General features: G+C 44.1%; 3 protein-coding genes across 3 annotated transcripts; 2 read left to right on the forward strand and 1 right to left on the reverse strand.

Moving 5' to 3' along the window:
• The first annotated feature begins 2,537 nt into the window (after nt 1-2,537).
• On the forward strand, nt 2,538-6,684 carry rnaseh2b (ribonuclease H2, subunit B). Its single transcript, XM_076014567.1, has 11 exons — nt 2,538-2,733; nt 3,074-3,145; nt 3,891-3,998; nt 4,678-4,754; nt 5,025-5,139; nt 5,251-5,315; nt 5,450-5,555; nt 5,735-5,816; nt 5,906-5,951; nt 6,199-6,276; nt 6,536-6,684. Exons 1-11 carry the CDS (start codon nt 2,670-2,672, stop codon nt 6,644-6,646), a joined length of 924 nt encoding a protein of 307 aa, XP_075870682.1. The 5' UTR covers nt 2,538-2,669; the 3' UTR covers nt 6,647-6,684.
• c9h13orf42 (chromosome 9 C13orf42 homolog) lies at nt 5,580-11,729 on the reverse strand. Its single transcript, XM_076014571.1, has 3 exons — nt 9,547-11,729; nt 9,304-9,448; nt 5,580-8,161 (listed from the first exon to the last, which is right to left on the reverse strand). Exons 1-3 carry the CDS (start codon nt 9,946-9,948, stop codon nt 7,932-7,934), a joined length of 777 nt encoding a protein of 258 aa, XP_075870686.1. The 5' UTR covers nt 9,949-11,729; the 3' UTR covers nt 5,580-7,931.
• A 159-nt stretch (nt 11,730-11,888) lies between these two features.
• Nucleotides 11,889-13,835, forward strand: LOC142880626 (TLR adapter interacting with SLC15A4 on the lysosome). The gene is made up of 2 exons (XM_076014570.1): nt 11,889-12,003; nt 12,540-13,835. Exon 2 carries the CDS (start codon nt 12,542-12,544, stop codon nt 13,463-13,465), a length of 924 nt encoding a protein of 307 aa, XP_075870685.1. The 5' UTR covers nt 11,889-12,003; nt 12,540-12,541; the 3' UTR covers nt 13,466-13,835.
• The last annotated feature ends 6,739 nt before the right edge of the window (nt 13,836-20,574 follow it).

Consider the following 20,574-nt stretch of genomic DNA (forward strand, 5'->3'; position numbering starts at 1 on the left):
TTGCACAAAGGATTTTACAAACGCCCGTGCGCGCCAGAATAGTGTTCCAGTGATCCCGGCATTCCTGACATTCCTTCCTGCGAGTTTCCAGTCAGTGCGAGGCTAGCCGCTCCAGAGCTGTGACATCACGAGGGGGGTTCCGAGCGCAGCCTCCCCGCTCTCGCACAAACCCACCCATATTTGGAAGTGAGAGGAAGGGAATCCCACATGATGACTCAAAGGCTCCTGCTGCCAAGGGGAATTCTCTCCACATCTGTGTGTGTGTGTGTGTGTGTGTGTGTGTGTGTGTGTGTGTGTGTGTGTGTGCCTGTCTACTATGTGTGTGTCATTGTGTACGTTACTCTGTCTAAGATGAAGGGGGAGTTCTCATCTGCAGGGACGTAACGTGGCTCAAACTGCCCGTCGTGAACCAGATAGCATTTTATGTATTCACCCCAGAAAAAGACACCAAACGGACTCACAATATGAACATGGTGTTGTCTTTCTATTTATAACCGGCTTCTCTTGGCAGCTGTTGACTGTTGGAACAAAAAAACAAAACAAAAAAAAAAAGCACACCGCTCTTCAGAAATCACCTCTCCTCACTCTATAAATGATGAAAACGCCTGATGGGGGAGTGTCGACAGCGCCCCTTTGATGGCACGCTGCGCACGGCAGCGACAAGGCGGGCCGCCGCTCCACAAATGAGACCGGAGAGACAGAAAGGGACCACGGGGCAGTTCAGTGTGCCCAGCAGAGTGTGACCAACCACCGCAGCCCGCTGGCTGCACTAAACCCCCACCCACCCCCCGGCCTCCGCTGAGAAGTTTAATGGAATCCTTTTTCATAAGTTCAGACATGAATCACAAGGGGGTGGTGGCGGGGAGGGTGGGAGGGGGGTGGCAATGCGGGAGACACACGGAGAGCAGACACGGTTGCGACTGTGCTGAAATTCTCTTTGTTAGCGTGCGTGATTGATGAGGAGAGGGAGAGGATACAGGAGAGGGATCGGGGGGTCTCGCAGCCAGAAGAGGGGCCTAAATTTGGCCCCACTTTGTACTCATCTGCATGCTGGTGACAGAGGAGTGGGGGCTCTCTGGGGCTCTCTGTGGTCCAGTGTGTCAGAAAAGGCAACGGTAGCCCCCCCCACCACCACCACACGCCCCTTCTCAACCACCACCCGGCTCCTCCAATGTCAAGAGACAGAAACGCAGACATTCCCTCTAGCAGCCACCCCCCCCCCCAAAAAAAAAGAAAGAAAGAAAGCTTTCATAGAATATTCTGTTTAAGTGCGCAGACTGTTGTCTACGGTGCTCCTGGGAGCCATAAAACAAGTAATTCACAGACAATATCTCACCCGTTGCTCTCTTTGCCATTACCGAGGCATAAATCAAACGGATCTCATGGAGGGGCTTGGACGGCGCGTCGCTATGATCAAAAGCCAAAGAATCTTTGCAGAAATGGGATTTTTCCTTCTTCTTCTTCTTCTTCTTCTTCTTCTTTTTTTTTTTTTTTAATGAATTAGAAAAAGAAAAAGAACCCAGGCGAGGTGTCAGGGAAGCAAGCGGGTAACCTGAGAACTACACCATCCCTCCAGATCTGACCCAGGTGACGCTGCTCCTCTTCCGCTGGGACGCTGCGCGGTGACGTTGAAACGCTCAGTCGCTTCCTCATCATCAAAGCAGGCTGTTAATGAGCTGTGTGTTACCGGAGTATGGGTAGGAGAGGTGGAATTCAACAAAATACCCCTCTCCACCACCTCCCTTAAAACGCTCGAACAAATCTGATGATGCAGCTACACCTCGGATTATGCCAACACAGGCATCCTCCACATTCTCCTTATGAGCAATGCACATAAACAGTGCAAGCGAGAGGCAGAAAGGATCTCTCTCTCACACACACACACACACACACACACACACACACACACACACACACACACACACACACACACACACACACACACACACACACACAGAGTGACTCACTGGAAAACCAACTGGGACACACACTGTCACATCCTGGGAGGGAGAGTGAGAGATGCCCTCCGCTCACTGAAGGACAGATGGATCACCCAATCTGTTGTGTGCCACCGTGCCAGGAGACACCAAACAAACCGCACCTGACTTTATTGGAAAGATTCGGACTTTTATATGTAGACCTGAACATAGTATATGTCACGAATGTCAGTTCAAAGGGGGGAATAAAGTGAAGGCGAAACGACAGAAAGGCAAAAAGAAAATCCTGGATGAGCCAAAGAGGCGGAAAGATTGTGACAACTCTTGTTTGACCTCTAGTGGGCTTATCGGAGAACTGCATGTTGATGTGACGTCATGGCGGAACGTTCCACTGTGTTTGCAAATGGGTTAGGATGGGGGGGGGGGGCAAAAGTGTGACAACCTGCTTTTCTGGCTGCTTTTTGCTGTCGACTGAAAATAATAAAAATACGTATTTCTGTTTTCAAATGTCGAGTATGTATTCGCGTAAGATATATTGAGAAATTGTGTCGTCGGTGGGGCAGAAAATATTTGATGTCGTCCGTGTTTGACAGGAACCGGAAGTGAGCAGAGAGGCGCCTTTTCTGAGCGCATGCGGTCAAACGAGTGTCCGTCAGTCAAAACAACAATAACAGCAACTCCACCTTCAGTCAAATAACGGGACAAACCACGCACACAACCAAAGTTCAGATTATGGCAACTAAAAAGAAGCGGGCGCCAAATGTACTAAATGACAGCTGGGTTGTCATTGCGGCTGGTAGGTAAAATACTGTGAACTGGCAAAGCTAACTGTTACAAAGCAACTAATAATATAATGACAAAGTTAGCTGATGCATTTGTGCCACGCTTAAATGCAAAAACGTTACTACTACCACCGTTGTTAGACCAACATATTTGCTAACGTTGTTCTTACATTTGCAACCAAAAATTATAAACTGCAGCTAAGCTTTCTGACTTATTTATGTACACTAACTTCGCTTTACTCACCATCATCCAACCGACTCCATCGCAAAACGTCTTTGGTTATATCAGTTTGAGGCTGTTATGTGGGGCCAGATGAATGTCATTAATTATACCGGTGACCTGTGTGTTCGCAGACTCTGCCATGGACACACAGACTGACGAGAAGGAGCCGCCAGCGTTTGTGAGACTCAAGAATCCCTCCACAGGTCTGACTGTTTTAGGATCTGCGACTAAGGGCTTCCTCTTATCACGTGATCACTATAAACCAGGGGTGTGCAAACCTTTGACTCGTGGGCCACAACGGGTTCTAAAATTTGACACAGGGGGTCGGTTTCTCAATAAAAGTTATCCCGGGATATGTAGAAAACGTGCTTTAATGTCAATTAAATAATGAACAAAATATCTGTCTTAAAAGCCCAACGATATTTAAGGTCTTTATCGAACGACTCTTATAACACTGAACACTGATGAAATACAGCAATTTTAATACTTACTGACTATTAATATAATTTATTTAAGTTCGACGGCCGGTTTAGAAGGCCGCACATGGCCCTCGGGCCGTAGTTTGTCCATGCCTGCTCTATACCGAAGGTCGATAAACGCGCAGTTGTTGTTGTTGTTGTTGTTGTTTTTTTTTTTTACAGACCAAGTAAAGGTAAGCTATGCTATGCTATGAAGCTATGAATCTCTAATGTGTTTTTGTGCACCCTCTAACTCATTGTCATTATGAACTCTAAGAATAATGTTAATGATAGGTCATTTTAAATTGTGAACTAAGCAGTATTTAGATTATACAAAAGACATCCATCTAAGTGTTTGGTCAGCAAACAAAATAAATGTTGGAAACGTTTGAAATCCTGTCAGTTTCAACTGATTTTCACTTCTTCCAGCTACGGCAGAAGAAGCTGCCATGTTGAAAGTCACATAGTTCTCTATTTCTTCACTGTGCAGGTGCAGCTTCTCTGTATATGCTGAGCAGCGGGGATGTTCAGCTGTTTGAGGTCAAGGCCTTTGAGGATGATTTCCACTCCTGGTTCGTCGGCCAGACTGTTCAGAAAGGTCAGTTTAGTTTCTCATCACTGTTGAAGCACTGAAGGGACATAGTATAGGTCAGAAAACTCCATTACCTCCACACTACCTCTGATACCAGTAGGGCACTAATATTAACAAGACAGGTGCATCAGCTCCCCAGAAATTGACAGACTAAGCCCTCTGTGTACACCCGCTCACTAAACTCTTTCTTGTTTAAAATGGTGCTACATACCTGGAAGAAGCCAAAACAAGACTATACAAGGGTCACTAACCTGGAAAAAGTATCAGAGTCATTTTTGACATTACAAAGCATTGAGTGGAGAAGAGAAGCAAGTGAAAAAAGTAAGGAAAGGTGACTTTTCTCATTGCTGAACAATAGTATACATGTGTATATGTACACACTGCAACTGTAACTACTATTTACATCCAAAAACTTGGACCAGAACAAGGATAAATCGTGAATCATAAACTCAACTGACATCATCAATGCATCTTTAGATAGGCTTCTTCTGGAGAGTTTCTCTGTCCTCAAAGTTTGACAGTGACATATTTCCAGTAAAATGTCCTTAAGTGATGTCACCATCTACTCTTGACAAATAATACCACACATTAAACACTCAAAATCTACCGGCTGATGTCTGTTGCTATGATAGATTCACCAGTCCACTCCCAGATTCTTTCCTAACACTTGTTTATCATCAAACAGATGGACGTCTTCTCTTTGTGACACCGATGGATCCTCTGTTTCTGATCTTGCCCTACTTGAATAAATCTAGCGCTGAGGTAAGAAACACATCATTATTGATCTTCCAAGGAAAGCTTCACTGTTTCCAATGAAGTTTCCAGAGTTTTCCTCTCTAATGTCTTCCATAGCGGGGAGAAAGTGTCAGATTTGACTTCCTCATTTATTTGGTTTTGCTCTTTTAAACTTTCACAGTGGTGAGAATGGTTCCGTATTTTGGGGGCTTTTTTTTTTTTTTTTTTAATTTTTATAATAGATCCAAGTTAATAAGAATCTGCTTTGTCCATTGTGCTTTGTACCTTGGCGCTCAGGGGAAGTTCCAGCCTGTGGATCAAGTCGTCATGGATGAAGAATTCCCAGCTTGCACCAGGCTGCTGAGCTGCGCACGTTCTCTGGCCTCCCTGCACCACGTCTCAGAGGAAAAGGGTAACACTCATTTAAAAAAAGCAGATCAAAGACAAAATTGTGCTTCAAGGAGTGGAGGTGTTTATATGTGAAAAACCTTTCTGGTAAATGCCAAATTCTTTTTGTGTCCAGAGGTAGGACAGATGAAGTTTCACCGATACAGTCAAGAGAGGACGCTGAGTTGGTTGAAGAAAAAGGTACATGTTCCTCCTCACTATGCTAAATCTTAAAAAACAAAAGGAAAAATACACGGTACCGCTTTAAGTCAATGTAATAAACTAATAATATAAATATAATATCAAACAAATAATTTGTCCACATGCTGAAACAGGTGGAGAGGATTGTTACTGCACTGAAGATGAAAAACATCTCAGTGGGAGAAGGGGTCAAATCCACAACATACATCAGAGTGAAGACAGAATCCAACCACGATGAGGGTAAATAATTAACAGTAAACTCAGAATTTTATTTACAGGCCTGAATTCCACGCTTTTATTCCTTTTTGCATTTGCAGAGCCACAGCTGGCCAATAGGTGGCAGCAATATTGCACAATTATGCTGCGCGGTCTGACACAAACTCGCTGTTTTCCTTCTGCCGTGTTTTTCCCCGACACAGAGGACTTTCTGCGCTTTGCCCACGGTCTGATATCGGAGTACATCAGTGAGGACCTGAGCAAAGCTCTCCTCAAACACCTGCAGTAGGTTCACGTAACCCACAACAGCACATCAACGTTTTCCAGAGTTGAAAGTGTGGAGCACGTGCAGACTGTGTGCTCCTCTTCTCCAGGTTGCCAGAAATCACCAGCCCCAAAGAGACAGAGCCCCCCAGCAAGGTAGTGGAAGAAACAAACACTCCTTAATGCAGCCTCTGAAGGAGGCGCCGCTCTCTGTAGACCTCCTCACCTTCAGCAATGTTGTTGCTTTTGCACTTTTTTTTTTTTTTTTTAAACCTTGTATCAGATTGTCATCCTGCGCCCTCCTAATCAGTGTAGGGTCCTTCCAGCTGGCGGTCTTTGTTTCTGCAGCTCAAAAGCCTCTTGTCCTTAAAAAGCATCTCCTATTCCTTCCTTCCTTTGGCAGAAACGGAAACTTTCAGACACTCCGGTAGAGGCTGGAGAGGATTACACCAAATTCAACAGTGCAGACTTTTCGCGGAAAGTGAGTGTAAACAGAGAAGTTTGTGAATTTCAAGTTAAAGCGATTTTCTCAGTCATGATTCGCCGCTCCGTGCTTCAGTGATTGTGAGGGTTGCTGGTCTTCCTCTTTGGGCTCTGCTTGACTCAAAGTGTTTGTCCGCCTGGAATTAAAAAAGAACAACCTGCTTTCTCTCAGTTCAAATTGAACTCAGCAGCCTGTAACAAAGTCTGTGCTTCTGCTGGGCAACGTTGCTGAGCTACGGTGTTGATTTTCCTTTCAGCCGCCCAAGAAGATGACTGCTGCTCAAAAAAGTCTGGCCAAGGTGGACAAGACCGGCATGAAGAGCATGTCCTCGTTCTTCAGCCCCAAAGTCAAAGCCGAACAGAAATAAATGTTGTTGCTGATTTTCTAATAAAGGAAAGAAAATTATTTAGTTTGTCGTCTTCATTTTTTTTAAAGCAATGAATGACAAGACGAGAAGGTAAAAAAAAAAACAACCTCATGTTCTCTGAACTATTTTTCAATGTTTGTAATTTGCAAATTGAAAGTATGGTAATAAGGGTCAGCAATCAATAAGGAATTTTAAAAGGTCCCACATTGTAAAAAATATTTTTTTCTTCAAACACTTCAGTGAACTTCTGATAAATTATCATCACAACTGGCCCTTGTTTCTTCTAGTACAAATTTCATGAAATGCACATTTATCCCCATGTGATGTCACAAAGGGAAGTGCTCATTTGAGCCACTGAGAGCGTCCTGCACCTGCCTTCCTTCTGTTCCCTTCCAGAAGCTAAAAATCCAGCATTCTTTTGTTTGGTGACTGCAAACAGAGGGCTAAACACACAGCCTGCAATCTCTAGAACCCCCCCCCTCCCCCCGCTCAACTGGAGTCCAGAATAAAAACACAAATTTGAAAATGGGAGGAATACGGGACCTTGGATTTATCTCAGTGGTGAAAAAAAAAAAAAAAATCAATCATTTATTTCCAGAAATGTGATGGTTGATGAACCTTGTTATCTCAGGGTGAAGTGTCTGAAGTATTTCTCTTACAAAGTTTTATCTCTAATAATTTGGTAATTACCTTATATGCTTGAAGAACACTCTACCTGTGGTGATGAGAAGAATAACCTTAGCTGGTTGTGAATTATTCATCCAGCTCAGCCTTTGGACTGATCCTGACCTCACTTCCATTGAATGGATATTCATGCGGCGCTACAAATGATGTTCACGAAGGACAAGTAACATTTTGGCACCCGCTTTCATGCCCAAAAGGGATGCAGGATTTCTACGTATTGCAAGTCGCGTTCCGCCGAAATGTCTTGACCCATCGCAATAATGAATGTTTTTTTCTGCCGTTTAAAGCGGCTCAAAGGGCCACGTGAACGCAATGCTCGTCTGAGAGACGAGTAATGTCTGTTGCCGGAAGAGACAAAGGAGATTTGGAGAGGGACTCATTCCATCGGTGCAGGGAAATCAGAACCTTGTTCAGGCCAATGTAATATTTTTCTCTGTAAATTTAAAGAGAAAGAGAGACTGGATTTTTATAGAAAATTCAACACAACAAGAATAAATGTTAGATTGAGAAAAAAATTGAACAATAAAAAAATAATCATATGAAATTTTGACTAATCGTTACTGGTCCATTGTGATGCGCGACTGATTTTAGACATCGCGTCTTATTTTTTCAACTTGGGTCTGGAGCGCAGGCTTTGAAAGGCGCTGTGCACTGCTTTGGGCAGGTGGATTGGGTTCCTCTGCAGACGTAACCGGCTGCTTGTTGACCCGCTCGTGTGTTTCTGGGCGCCACCTTTGGCACAGCGTGGATCCTGCCCGGGGCTGTCTGCGACCCGAGGAACCCGGAGCAGCCAGTTGGAGTGGAGGTCGTGCTCCGCCGAGCTGGAGGCCACTGTGGGACAGGAGAACAGGAAGCTGAGGCGCTGACCTTTGACCTTTTAACGTCCCACGTGAGTTGAACTCGGTGCTGCTCTTTTATCGCGGGAAGCCAGGCCAGATCAGCTGATCCCAGAGATTAAGGGGCCAGTTGTGCGCAATTGTTCTTCAGTGGGTCGCCACTGACCGATCTCGGCATAAACCGAGCCTCACTGCAAACATTAGTGGGAGTTATGGGCATGATTAAGCAACAGCTGCTTTTATTTATGCCCACTAGGTCGCAATCTGCCCGAGTCTTATTTGTGGGTCTACGTGCCAAAGATAAGATCTATTTCTTTATGCTACAACAGAAAAAAAGCACCGCTAAAAGCCGGTGATATTTAGAATTCGCAGATGTGTTCCCTTGAATTCCTTTTAGCCTTCAGTCAGTCCATTAAGCGTTTAAATAATTATCTTTTTCAGTTGTTTACAAGTCGCTCAAAAATTGCATGCCGCGTCTTTTGGTCATTCCACTGCACTTGATTTTAATCGTCGCATTACCATCATCCGAAGAAAATGCTCAATTTAAACAAGGTGGCGGAATCTAAAAAACTCATGCTCAGATAGCTGTAGATATTACATTGGCTTCTGCCTGAGATACTGTGATATAGACTTTTTATGAGAAGGGAAGGAGACTTTTACCTGATTAAATTGCATCTACACCAGCGGTTCTCAACTGGTGGAGTCTCAGGACCCACATTATTTTCCTTATCATGAAGTCACAACCCAAATTATCACTCAAATTTATTCCACAGAAATAAAACTGTTAGCCCACTTTCTAACATGTCTAGTAAAAAAATTATTGAAATTATTAAAATGAATTGTTTGTCCTGCAAAATAAATGGCCAACCTTTTCTCTGTAAATGTATATATTTTAAAATCCCTTTAAAAAGAAAAGGGAAATTGCCCACAAAGCTGCAATCCAATCAAAACAGCTCCATGATCCACTTTTGGGTCGTGACCCACCAGTTGAGAAACGCTGATCTGCACTGTATCCACCAAAGAATAACTAGCCACCCAATTATTAATGCACCGTTCAGAACTCTGCCTTTAAAAAAACATATTTACTTTAAATTTAAGAGTAAATCTGCAGCATTTGGAGGATCAGCCGACCCTCACCTATGAAGTCCACGTCTGCGTGTCCGCTGTCCACGTAAGGTTTACGCTGAGCCTCGGAGTCACAGCTGGCGATGACGGTGTCAAAGAACCTCAGGGTGTCCTCCTCATCAAGGACAGGGGGTGCTGACGGTTCCTCCGCTGCTTTCTGCAGTTACGGTTGAAAAAGAAAGACAAAATGAAAAAGGAGTTGGCATCAGTCTGATCTGCACACATCTTCTGAGCCGATGCGTGAGATGGTCTTACTGCGTCTTTCTTTGTAGGCGGCGGCGGCGGAGCTCGTTTCTTCTTGGAGGTCACGGTGGCCTTGCCGCAGGTGTGACTGAAGTCGCTCATGCTCTTTGTGTACTGCCTCCTGAGGTCCATGAGGGCCTCCAGGTACTCCAGGTGGTTCTGCGAGTCCAGCCACATCCTGTCCTCCTGCCTGTGCCAGAGGTGCGACGTGGACTCCACGCTCACGGTGCTTTTGCTCCTCTTCAGGGTGGATGTGCTTTTCGGAGTCTGCTCCCCCACCAGCAGCACGGAGGTGCTGCGGACCAGCCTGACGGTGCAGGCGCTGTGGTACTCCTGCTCCGACTGGGACCACAGATCCCGGCCCTTGTGCCCGTGGTGGTTGGGACGGAACACATTGTGGATCTTGCGGAACATTCCTCTAAGCGGAGGCTTCCTGCGGAGCGACGGGCGGCGTCCGACATCGCGGATCCATCTCGTGACCGACGCGCGAGATAAAATTTAAAGCGAAGTTCCAGGCTGCGACTGACTGGACTCTGTCCAGGGTGCTGAAGTGGCCGAGCTGCCTGCACAACCCGATCCCTGCTGTGTTTTCAGGTGTTGCTCAGCAACTTTGCGGCTGCAGCAGCAGCAGGTGGGTAACTGTACGCTCTGCTAAGCAGCAGTGTTGGGTGTCCTGACTCACACAACAGTCAGTGGACAAAACAGTGACAGTGATCTAATAACAGGTCTGCAGCTTCACCACTTAAAAATAAATACAAACATAAATAATGTAAATAAATGACAAGATATATATGTACATCTATAAATATCTATCTATCTATATCTATCTATTTACATACACGCACAATAAAATAAAATATATAATTCATAACATTATTATGTCAAATAATTTCCCCTATTGTTTATTTCTGGTTGCTCGACTTATCCAACAAGCATAATTCCAGTAAGAAAATACAGATGTCTACTGTCTACAAGGTACAGTAATTTGCTGCCAGAATCTGATCATTATTTCTGACCAATAATATTCTGTCTATGGTTTCATATGAATATGCTGAAGCTTCTATAATATCCACTGATTTGGGTCAAATATCGTTCAGACCTCAAGACTATTTGCAATTCCTTTTTGTCAGTGTTTTCCAACAATAAACCATGTGTCCAATCTGTCAGTGAAGGACTGTCCTGACAAATCAGAACAGTCTATCCTTCACCTTGGTTTAATTTACTCTCAAAACTGTCTGTGCTGCGACACTTATTTCTGGAAAACACCTCTTTGTGATGTCACAAGGAGAACTGGTATCTCATTGATTCCTGTGCCAGCTGAGTAACAACCTGACTGGCTTTTTTCTGTCCCTTTTCAAACAGAGCATTCATTTTTTTGTAGTTAGTTTGGTAAGAGCACTCCGGGAATGAATGATAAGTTGTTTTGATTTTAGTTAAAGAGGCTCGGATGACCAAACTTTCAAACTCTGAGCCTCTCACTGTGACGGTGAACTCTGATGTGATCTCTTTTCGCCAGTGTGGCTGTTTCCTCATTCTGCCTGATCAATAATAAATCCGTCTCTCTTGGATTTCACCTCCTCCTTTGTCGGCTCTAACTGGGGTGAGTCGGGTACTTTCATCTCGGAAAAAAAAAACAAACAAAAAAAAACCCATGTTGCAAACTCAGCCCAAAAGTTTCCGTCACTTTCTCCACAGGCGGAGACAGACCTCGACCAGACGGATCACTCAGACAGCGCTCAGTGTTTGAACAGGCCTGGAGGAGGAGGTCTGGAGGAGGAAGCGATGACTTATGGTTTCGTAACAGGGTAAAGGAGCACTTCTGCTTTGTTGGACACATAGGAAACAGGAGTCGGGCCGCAGATGCAGGTGGAACTTCTAAGAAAGCCCCTCCGCGTTTTAACTACAGGGTGTCGCGACATTTGGGGCTCGAATAATTGCAAAACGAAAAGAGGAAATGGTTGAACTTTGTCTTTTAGTTGAGTTTGATCAAATGAAGCATGACTTTCTTTTCTGCCTCTTACCTTGAAAGTGCACCTGCTGCTTTCACAAAGAAGCAAAACCTCAGCAGTTTCTTTTTCTGAAGTCGTTTTTTTGCGCACATGAAAAAAAAGCAAACAAAGAAACTGCACCTGCTGTTTTCTTTTATCTGACAAGAAGAAAAATTTGATGTGATTACAAAGATGAAAGATGTGAACGTGTTGCTATGTAAAGCTGTGCAATTAATACATCAGGGATAACAAGAAGGGCACCTTATGAACGGGGGACATTGTCAAAACAGATCAGGTTAAATTAAAACGGAAGAAAGGCTCTCACTTCCTCTTTGGGTTTTTTTTTTTTGGGGGGGGGTATATCTTTGGTGTGTTATAATAATGCACCACGCTAGCTGCGTCTGAAGGCGCTGCAAACATAGTTTTTGCTATCCAGTGACAAGTTCTGTGGACTTTCAGAGGGTGACGGACTCAGACTGAGGTAGGAAGAAATAATAATAATGATAATACTACTGCTACTACTACTACTACTACTACTACTACTAAATATATGTATGTATATATACACATATATGTATATATATATATATATATATATATATATATATATATATATATATATATATATATATATATATATATATATATATATATATATTGTTATATATATATTGTTACTTTAAATGGACTCTTTAAAGGGCCCATGTGACTTAAAGACTTCAGTGGAGCAACTTTGTCTGATCATTTGCCCCCCAAAATTATTACACAGATACGCTGAAATTTTTGAAGGTGGTGTGGCTATTTACAGCCACCTGCAAAAAATGCATCCCACAATAACTGAAGCTTTGATCGTCCCTCTACATGCTCAGAAGTAGGCACAAAAAAAAGGGGAAAGAAAAAAAAGGCAGCCATAAGCAAAGTGAGGAACAGGCACCTGTCGAAAGATGCTTTGTGATGCTGACTGAGTGGACTACAGCTGCTCAATCACAGCTTCTCACTGTGTGTTCTTTGTTGCAGCCATGTTGTGTGAAGCCAGACTGTTGAGCATGGCTTACTGCGAGCTGGGACTGGATCCTCTCCCCTCCCGGGGCTCCACCCAGACCTCATGCAGGTTACCCAGACCGGCTCTGACTCTTCAGTCGGCCTCGACCGCACTCATCCAGCACAGCTCTGGCGAGAGACAGACAACTCCTGCGGACCACAGGAGAGCCTCGGCGGAGTCGTACACGTCCCCGCCGATGTCCTCCGCTCTGGACGCAGCCCAGCTCAGCAGATGGATCTCCCCCGAGATCGAGATCCCAGCTCAGTCCTGCTCCAGCGTCGACGCCCCCTTTCTGGTTCCGTCCTACTGCCAGAGCATCTGCCAGAATTACAGCGACCTCCAGATCGGAGGCGAGCAGGTGCTGCCCCTCTCCGACAACGACGGCCCGGCCGAGGGCCCCTTCCTCCAGTCCTGCGACGTCCTTCCAGCGGTGGTGGACTCCCCGCCGGGACAGATAACCCACGCTCCGTTACTGCATCTGGCGAGGGGCGGCTCCAATCGCTGGAGGCACAGCAGCGCCCGCGACCGCAGCTTCGTGTTTCACGATCGAGAGGGGCCCTTCTCCAACTCCCTCCTCAACCGCTACCTGGAGCAGAAGCTCCTCGATTTGTACCAGCAGTACATGATGGAGAACATCGCCAGGGAGGGGGACCCAGGGGGCTCCAACACGGGCCCCATGTGCCCGCTGCTGGGCTCCGAGCTGGTCTTGACCAGCCTGGACCAGATCACTCTGCAGCTGAGTCGGGAGGGGAACCTGGAGGCGGGCCTGGCCAAGGACATGGTGCTGAGCTGCCTGCTGCGGGTGGCCGGAGACAAGCAGTCGAGCGAGATCAGCACTCCTTTCCTACAGATTTCAAACATGGCGTCCAGGGAGCAGCTCACCGAGAACAAAGACGAGTGATGCCAGAGCCAAAGGCGACGGTCAGCCAGGTCTCACTTTCAGTCTAGTTTATTATCTTAGCCTTTCTCTAAATATCTTTTCAGGTGCAAAAAGGCGAACTGACAGTTTTGCTGCTTTACCTGGAGATCCTGGCCGACCACATCCTCAATTTGCTCCGTAAGTGCGGACTGTTCCTGACACATCTGACCAATCAGACAATCAGAGCCTATTTGAGGAGGTTATGCGTCTCTTGATAATCCTCAGACTGTGAACTTTGTTGGTTTTGGTCACTGAGTTCAAAAGCTTCTTTAGATCTATCAGATGTGAGTGTGAGCTGCATTCATCTTGTTCAAATGACTACAGGAAATAAACCTTCATTTTTTTATCCTCTGATGTGGTATGCCTCATTTCAAACTTTTTTTTTTTTACAAGCCTCAAAAAAGTCATGCTCTGGCAAAACTCACATACTTCATTCACTTTATTTTAAATTCATAACACTGCTCCGTAAAAATTTCAGATGATAGAAACTTTTAACAACCTCAGTAAACGTCCACTGGAAAATGGATTTAGCTCGTTGCTGCCTAGCCTGATAGAGGACCTTGAATGGATTGTTGTACAGTAAATGCCTAGTTTGAGGCTGAAGGATGATAGTAGCCATGTTGTCAACAAACATAAAACAAAGTTGAGTTTAATGATCAAACAATAAAAATGACCAAAGTGACTAAAGTCCCCCCCCCCCCTTTTATTCAATTCATCTTTGCAGTGGTGTTGATAATCCAGGTTTGATATGAACAAAAGGACCAGTACGAGGCATGAAGAAGGATAACATTAGGCCAACAGCAGCTATCGCCACAGCAATTAAATGGAAGAAAGGACGTCTCACTATTACCATTAGGAAAAAACCTCTCATCTACTCCTTGTGGTTGTTGCTTGCTACGTCCACATGAGCAGCAGATGTCAAAATTTACACAATGGATGTTTTTCTCCATCAAAGGCCGCAGCCTGTCCGACCTGTCTCATCATGCTTCCGTGCTTTTTCTGTAAGTTATTGTCATTTTCAAATCTATAAACGTGTGTAAACTGGCAACCCGTCCAGGGTGCAGTACTGCCCTCGCCCGAAGACAGGTGCAAAGAAGTGGAATATATATGTCCCTGATCTTCTTCTGTGGTTTTTAAGGGGAAGTGCACAGCAGACAACAAACAGAAAGACGATGGCTGCAAATCCACGCAAAGGACTGGACTGGACGTGTTTTAACAAAAAGTAGTCCTTTTTTTTTTTTTTTGCTGTGTCCTGTGTGATATTCATTTCGACCAGGGGTGGGCGAACTTTGTGACAACAATTCTTGTTGAAATAGCCTGACATTTTCACAGAATGTATAGAAGCAGATCGAGTTTTTACATTCAATCTTTTATTTCTGTTCTGTACAGGTTGAGCCATTCCGTTCGCTCCCAGGGAGAAGTCATTTTGCATCTTGGAAAATACTCGCACACAGTCACCCAGTTGTGACACTGCACATATTGAACACTTATGAAATTGGTCCCATAATAAGCTTATAATGTTCAACACCTAAACTGTTCACTTTCATTGAGCTAGACCTTGCATATATTTCAAGATAATTGCTTTCAAAAATGATGTCACTGTTTTTGGGACACCGTGTACTTTATTATCCCACTCAGGGAAATTTGTCTTGAACTCAGGAGCTGTGCCATAAATGACTTTTATAACCCCAATAACAAGAATAAAAGATTAGCCACACCATCACCCACTTCTGCGTAACAGCTTTGCACATGTCCTATGACGTACTAAGACATACATAGACATACATAGACCAGACTAAAATAGGCTAAAAAAAAAAGGGGCCTCAACTACATCTTATACTCAAGAAAAATAAACTTGTTGATTATTCATATTTTAGTCTCCTTGCCTGAAATATAGAAAACATTCATGGCCTGAGCCACTTTTTAACCAAAATCAATCCACCCAGCGAATGTCTCCCACACCATGCTGCTGCTGCTAATCTATGATGTCGGAGGAAGCAGGCTGGAAATCGGTGGGACGTCCACAAAAAATGTTACACTGCGTCTGTGATAGCGGCAGCTCCAAGCAATAAAAGCAGAAAAAAAAAAACAACAAATAAAAAAAAACACCAGTTACAGATAAGGTTATCTGCGCTGCACGGTGCACAGTCTGAGGGAGTTCGCGGCCCTGCAGAGTTTGTCACCCGTGCCGGAGCAACGTTTTCCCAAAATAGACGTGACATGTTATTTTTCCACATTTCTCTCCCATTGAAGGTGCTTTGAAAAGGGCCACGACGGTGTTCCAGCTCAGAGGAGCCGTGGCCTTCTGAGCTCATGTTTGATCAGCTTCCTTGTTTCCTGCCCAAACAGAAAGCCACAGGAGGAAACCGTGTTTACCGAGCGCAGCGTCGCAGCCGCGGCCCTGTGAAGTCTCAAGGCCGCCGAGATGCACGTTTGGTGCTGCTGCCTGCGTCCACATTGCAGGTACATGTTGAAAAGAAGCGCTCGGAGCTAAACTAAAAAATAAAAAAATTAAAAAAACACGCTCACATGTCAATACGATCCATCCCTCTTCCCCAGCAGCGCCGGCATATTCAAGCAGACAGATTTCCAACGGACCTTGAAAAGGAAAATAAAAGCGAGAGCGCACCTCTTGTTTCAGGGAAGGTTGAGGATTGCTTAACATGCTCAAGGTAAAGCTCAAGACAGCGGTCTTACTTTTTAGAAAACGTCAACAAATTGCACAGCACCTTTCCTCTTGTCCGCACGATAACTACAGTTAAGTATTCTTAGTTTCAACTGGTCTTAATTTTCAATGGTTTCCACGACCACTCATCTTTCTTCACGGATTAAGTGGTGATAAAGTGAGTAGCGTTATGCTAGAAGCTGCTCTGAAAAACCACTGAATAAGATGACAAAATTAGCATTGACGCTACAGTTTGCAGTTTTCTTTACAAGAACGAAGCAGCATTTTCAAGTTTGACGACAACATTGTATTCGTTTCACTCCAGATTGGCTTTCTCAAGAGTTGCATTTAAACAGTGTGATGCACGGCTAATGTTACATTGCAACAAATCTGATTGGTTTCTTCCTAAAGACAACCGACAGGCATTTGACCCAATCATCGTTAACGTGTTTTTAAGTAATGCTCTCTGTGCCGTCTTTGGCAGTTAAATCTTATGGATTTCTATCCAACATTTCATCCACTGTGTCTGGTGACTCCTCTGGTGGCCAATACAAGATGGGTTGAAAGATGGAAAAAGTCCCTCTTTTTAGTTCCTGTAATTACAAGTTTAACTCTCAGAGAAAAAGTAGGACTATAAATGCCAGAGAGTGAGGAAGAAGGTCATGAAATAAGAGCAGGGCCTCAGACTGATTAAAACCAACAGTTAAAAAAAAAAGAAAAAAAGAAAAAGGAAAAAAAACTTCTCTCCTCTGGCTTCACGATGAAACAAACAAGGAGGCTGAAGTGTTGGAGCGTCTTTCAGAGGTTCATAAAGTAATTTCCTCATCACAAAGAGCTTTTACCATGGAGGGCGGTAAAAGCAAGGCCACAAGATTTCATATCAAAGCCAAGGTCCCAGATACACTCTCACTATTGTGGCTTCAATACTCGCTAGCACTCTGTGGCTCGCCTTTATTTAAAAAGCTTTTAGAATGTGTCCTTGTTAATTGGAACCGCCATATACTGTTTACTTATATATTTTTTTCCCCTCCCTTTGTTAAAGTGCGATATAAGAATGTCTATCACAGTTTTCTCAAGGCCTGTCTTTCAAGTTCATCGCAGGTTCAGACACTCACACAGTCCCGCACAAAAAAACTTGGCTAGTCCGCATTAACTTATAATCATCTTCCAGACTCATTTCCTACTTGATTAAGTCCAAAGCCTGAGCTAAAAGCCCAACCAATGAGCTACTGTTCCACAACGGTGTTTTTCTCCCCCGACCGAAATGTCCCTGAAAGTGTCCTTTTTCTTTCTTTCTTTCTTTCTTTCTTAAAAAAAAAAAAAAAAAAGGGCCAGTGATGCATCGACGCACTTCACTCAAATGTCCCCTTTGCCATAAGTTGATTTCCCCCCTCGGTCCCCCGCACAACAGAGTGCGCCCACTGGAGTGACCTAGCGGGCAGTGTGCGGGAACACTTAATGGCGGCCCTGCCGTGTATCTGGCTGATTGACAATGGGATACGTAGGTGGCGGAACAGGAGCACACACATTTCCCGGTCAGTTAGCCGCTCAAGGTTGCGGGGAGCCTTCAGCGGCGCGGCTGACCTTGGCCACGCCGGAGCAGACGCAGGCGGACCTTGAGAGACAGCGGGGCAGCGGGACGTGGCGCTCGCAGAGCTGGGGAACATAATGTGGTAATGCACCACTATATATCAAAGCCAAGCAGAGAGCCACGTGAGCGCGGGTGGCAGCTGACTGAGAACAGATTTGGTCTTCGTTTTATACATGTATGTATGTGCGAATACGCATTTCTTTTTTTGTTGTTGCAAAAATGCGATATCTTCAGATGCAGACGGTACCGGCGAGATTAAATGTGCCGCTCGTCCGTCTCGCTGAACTCCAGCCGGTTCTCAGACGTTCGTCAGACAGAGAGACCGCACGGCGACCTTCTATGTTGTGGAAATAGCGGGAAGCAATTTGACAGCAAGTCACGACAATCAAGGCCATTTTCTTTTTGAAATGTTTCCGTTTTCCCTGACTGACTTTGCCAATGGCAGCTTTTGTTTTGGTCCTTGCCCCTCGCACCAGCACAGCTGTCGCTGAGAGTTTTCACTTTAACAATATTTTTATTTTATTTTATTTTATTTTTTTGGATGGGGCTTTTGACAAAATACATCCTTTTTAGGTTTTTACCTTATTTCGTTTTAACTGTCTGTTTTTCCTTTCTTGCATTAATCCTCCAGCTGCAGTATTATCGCCAGACAAAACCATCATACTTCTCTTTCATTCATTCAACAGACTTTCATTTGAATTATAGACAATTCCATGATTTTCCAAGGCTAACATATGATCATTCTGTGCTTGATCACAAAAAGATTTCAGTGCCCCTTGTTTCTGGGTACCTCATTTGGTATTCCAAGTTTTCCAAAATGGTACATGCAAATTCTAAGGAGGCCTAAACAGACATTAAACTGACCGGATTTCTCATTCTGCTTCATCTGTGACTTTAACAGTCACACGTTCCCTTATAAAGGGTGATTTAATCAAAAACAATTGATATCCATGTCATGTGAGGACTCCCAGTTCCTGCTCTGATAAACCGACTTTTAAACTAAACCTTACGAATAATAAAATTATACACAGCCAGATTAACTTGAACGATTCCTTCTCACTTTGTGGAGATTTTTTTTTTCCTCGACACGCTTTCGCCTCCAGAGAGTCTCGCCGAAGGTGAATGACTTACTACGTCCCTGCATCTTATCCTGACTCACAAGGTCTGCTCCGCTTCGCTCCAGGCGAACGGAGGAAAAACAAAGCATGCTGGTGACGTTCGGATTAGGTGGGATTTTGCCTTCCCGTAAAGGGACGGACACGGTCAGCAACAATACGCAGCTCGTGATGTGTTTAAATAATTGTCCCTTAGTACAAAGGGGCCTGAAATATGGCAAAAAACAAAAACATCCCTAACACCAAGGCACCATCACCAGTAAACTGAATGATGTCCTGATGCGCTTGTCAATCTACGGAATTCCATTGCTGACGGAGAGATTCATCAACGCTTCTTCAATATATTGGTTGAGTTTGAGCGAAAAGCAGCCTCAACTTCCTGTCCTTTTAATGACAACAGTGGCACCTGGTGTAACTGGTGGATAACTGTGGCCTTTCTTTGAATTGCAGCAATTCGTCTTCACCCATTCTACATGTCTAAATGCATTGAGTTGCTTCTATGCGATTTGCTGATTAGCTATGTGTGTTAACAAGAAGATGTATATTTTAGATTAAAAGGTGTACGAGTGCAAATGCACCAGCCAGTATTGGTAGCAGCAGGTCCTTGAATAGATTAAAAATAATTGAAATAAAAGTTTTTTCTATACATTACATCCCTATGCTCCACCAGCATTCATTCCAATTACCCATGCATTAAAAGTTACATTTAAAAAAGGTTATTTTTTCTTTTGCCTCAGAACATATTTTTCCACTCCACAACAAAGAGCAGCAAAGATTTCAACAGACCATTTTAACATCAGTCAGTTACCTTCAGGGCACTTGGCTGAAACTACATCCTTCACTGTACATTAGCTGTGAAAGCTGTGAAGGAAAAACAATCTTCATACCTCCATGTGAACTGAAAGTCAAGGTTGTTAAAGCTTGAATGAAAATTGGGAGAAAAAAAAGTCCAAAGATGAAAAAGCAGCTGCCCATTACGATAAAATATTCAACTTTTAGACATATAAGTTTTCATAAATAAATAATAAAAAAGTGTTCTATATGGGAAGATGCAGGAGGTTTTAGAAATTCAGGGGTTAAAGAGAACAAAGTTTGGCTTTGTTTGCTTTGTGTGGAGCTGGAGAGCTGCACGTTGCCCTCTGACATGACAAAAAGTAGGAGTCATAATATTAGGCTGAATAAAACCAACGCATGTAAGTGATTTCTGTTCAAAGAAGGTAAAAAAAAAAAAAGAACTTAAAGGCTTTCAAGAGATATTACAGAAAAAAAGTAGCATCTTCAAGGCCTCTCGGATCTTTAATCACACAGACATCAGAGAAGCAAAGTGGAGCCAGACAGCATGACTCACCACCCGTCGCTAAATCTAAGCCTGAAAACGTGTTTGTTGTTTCTCAAGGTGGCCATTTCTCTGATGAAAAATCACTCCATGACCGCTTTCATGACACTTTTCTTTTGGTTTTGGTTTTTTTCGACAGAGATAATGTCTCGCAGAGAACAAATGGCCGTCAGACCTGTTTATCTCATTAGGTTCTCTCTTCAAATGTGCCTTTGTCTTTCCGTCTCCTTCCATGTTCTCCCCCTTGTCTCCTCCCCGAGACGGCGACACCGTTATTAGCGCCATAATTTACCTCCTTATGCAAACACGACCCTGTCCTCGATGCGCTGCCAGGCAAAATATTCATATTGTAGTCACTGGGAGACCAATAAAGGATGAGATAGG

Source organism: Nelusetta ayraudi, unplaced genomic scaffold, assembly GCF_046127955.1.
Source record: "Nelusetta ayraudi isolate G7.1 ecotype Tasmania unplaced genomic scaffold, CSIRO-AGI_Nayr_v1 ptg000169l, whole genome shotgun sequence".
NCBI classification, from domain to species: Eukaryota; Metazoa; Chordata; class Actinopteri; order Tetraodontiformes; family Monacanthidae; genus Nelusetta; species Nelusetta ayraudi.

Coding starts and splice junctions, on each gene's coding strand:
- rnaseh2b (XM_076014567.1), top strand. CDS start 2,670: ATGGCAACTAAAAAGAAGCGGGCGCCAAATGTACTAAATGACAGCTGG. Junction 5,316..5,449: donor TGAGTTGGTTGAAGAAAAAG/GTACATGTTCCT, acceptor ATGCTGAAACAG/GTGGAGAGGATTGTTACTGC. Junction 5,952..6,198: donor AGACAGAGCCCCCCAGCAAG/GTAGTGGAAGAA, acceptor TTCCTTTGGCAG/AAACGGAAACTTTCAGACAC.
- c9h13orf42 (XM_076014571.1), bottom strand. CDS start 9,948: ATGTTCCGCAAGATCCACAATGTGTTCCGTCCCAACCACCACGGGCAC. Junction 9,449..9,546: donor CGCCTACAAAGAAAGACGCA/GTAAGACCATCT, acceptor CCGTAACTGCAG/AAAGCAGCGGAGGAACCGTC. Junction 8,162..9,303: donor CGCAGACGTGGACTTCATAG/GTGAGGGTCGGC, acceptor CCTGTCCCACAG/TGGCCTCCAGCTCGGCGGAG.
- LOC142880626 (XM_076014570.1), top strand. CDS start 12,542: ATGTTGTGTGAAGCCAGACTGTTGAGCATGGCTTACTGCGAGCTGGGA.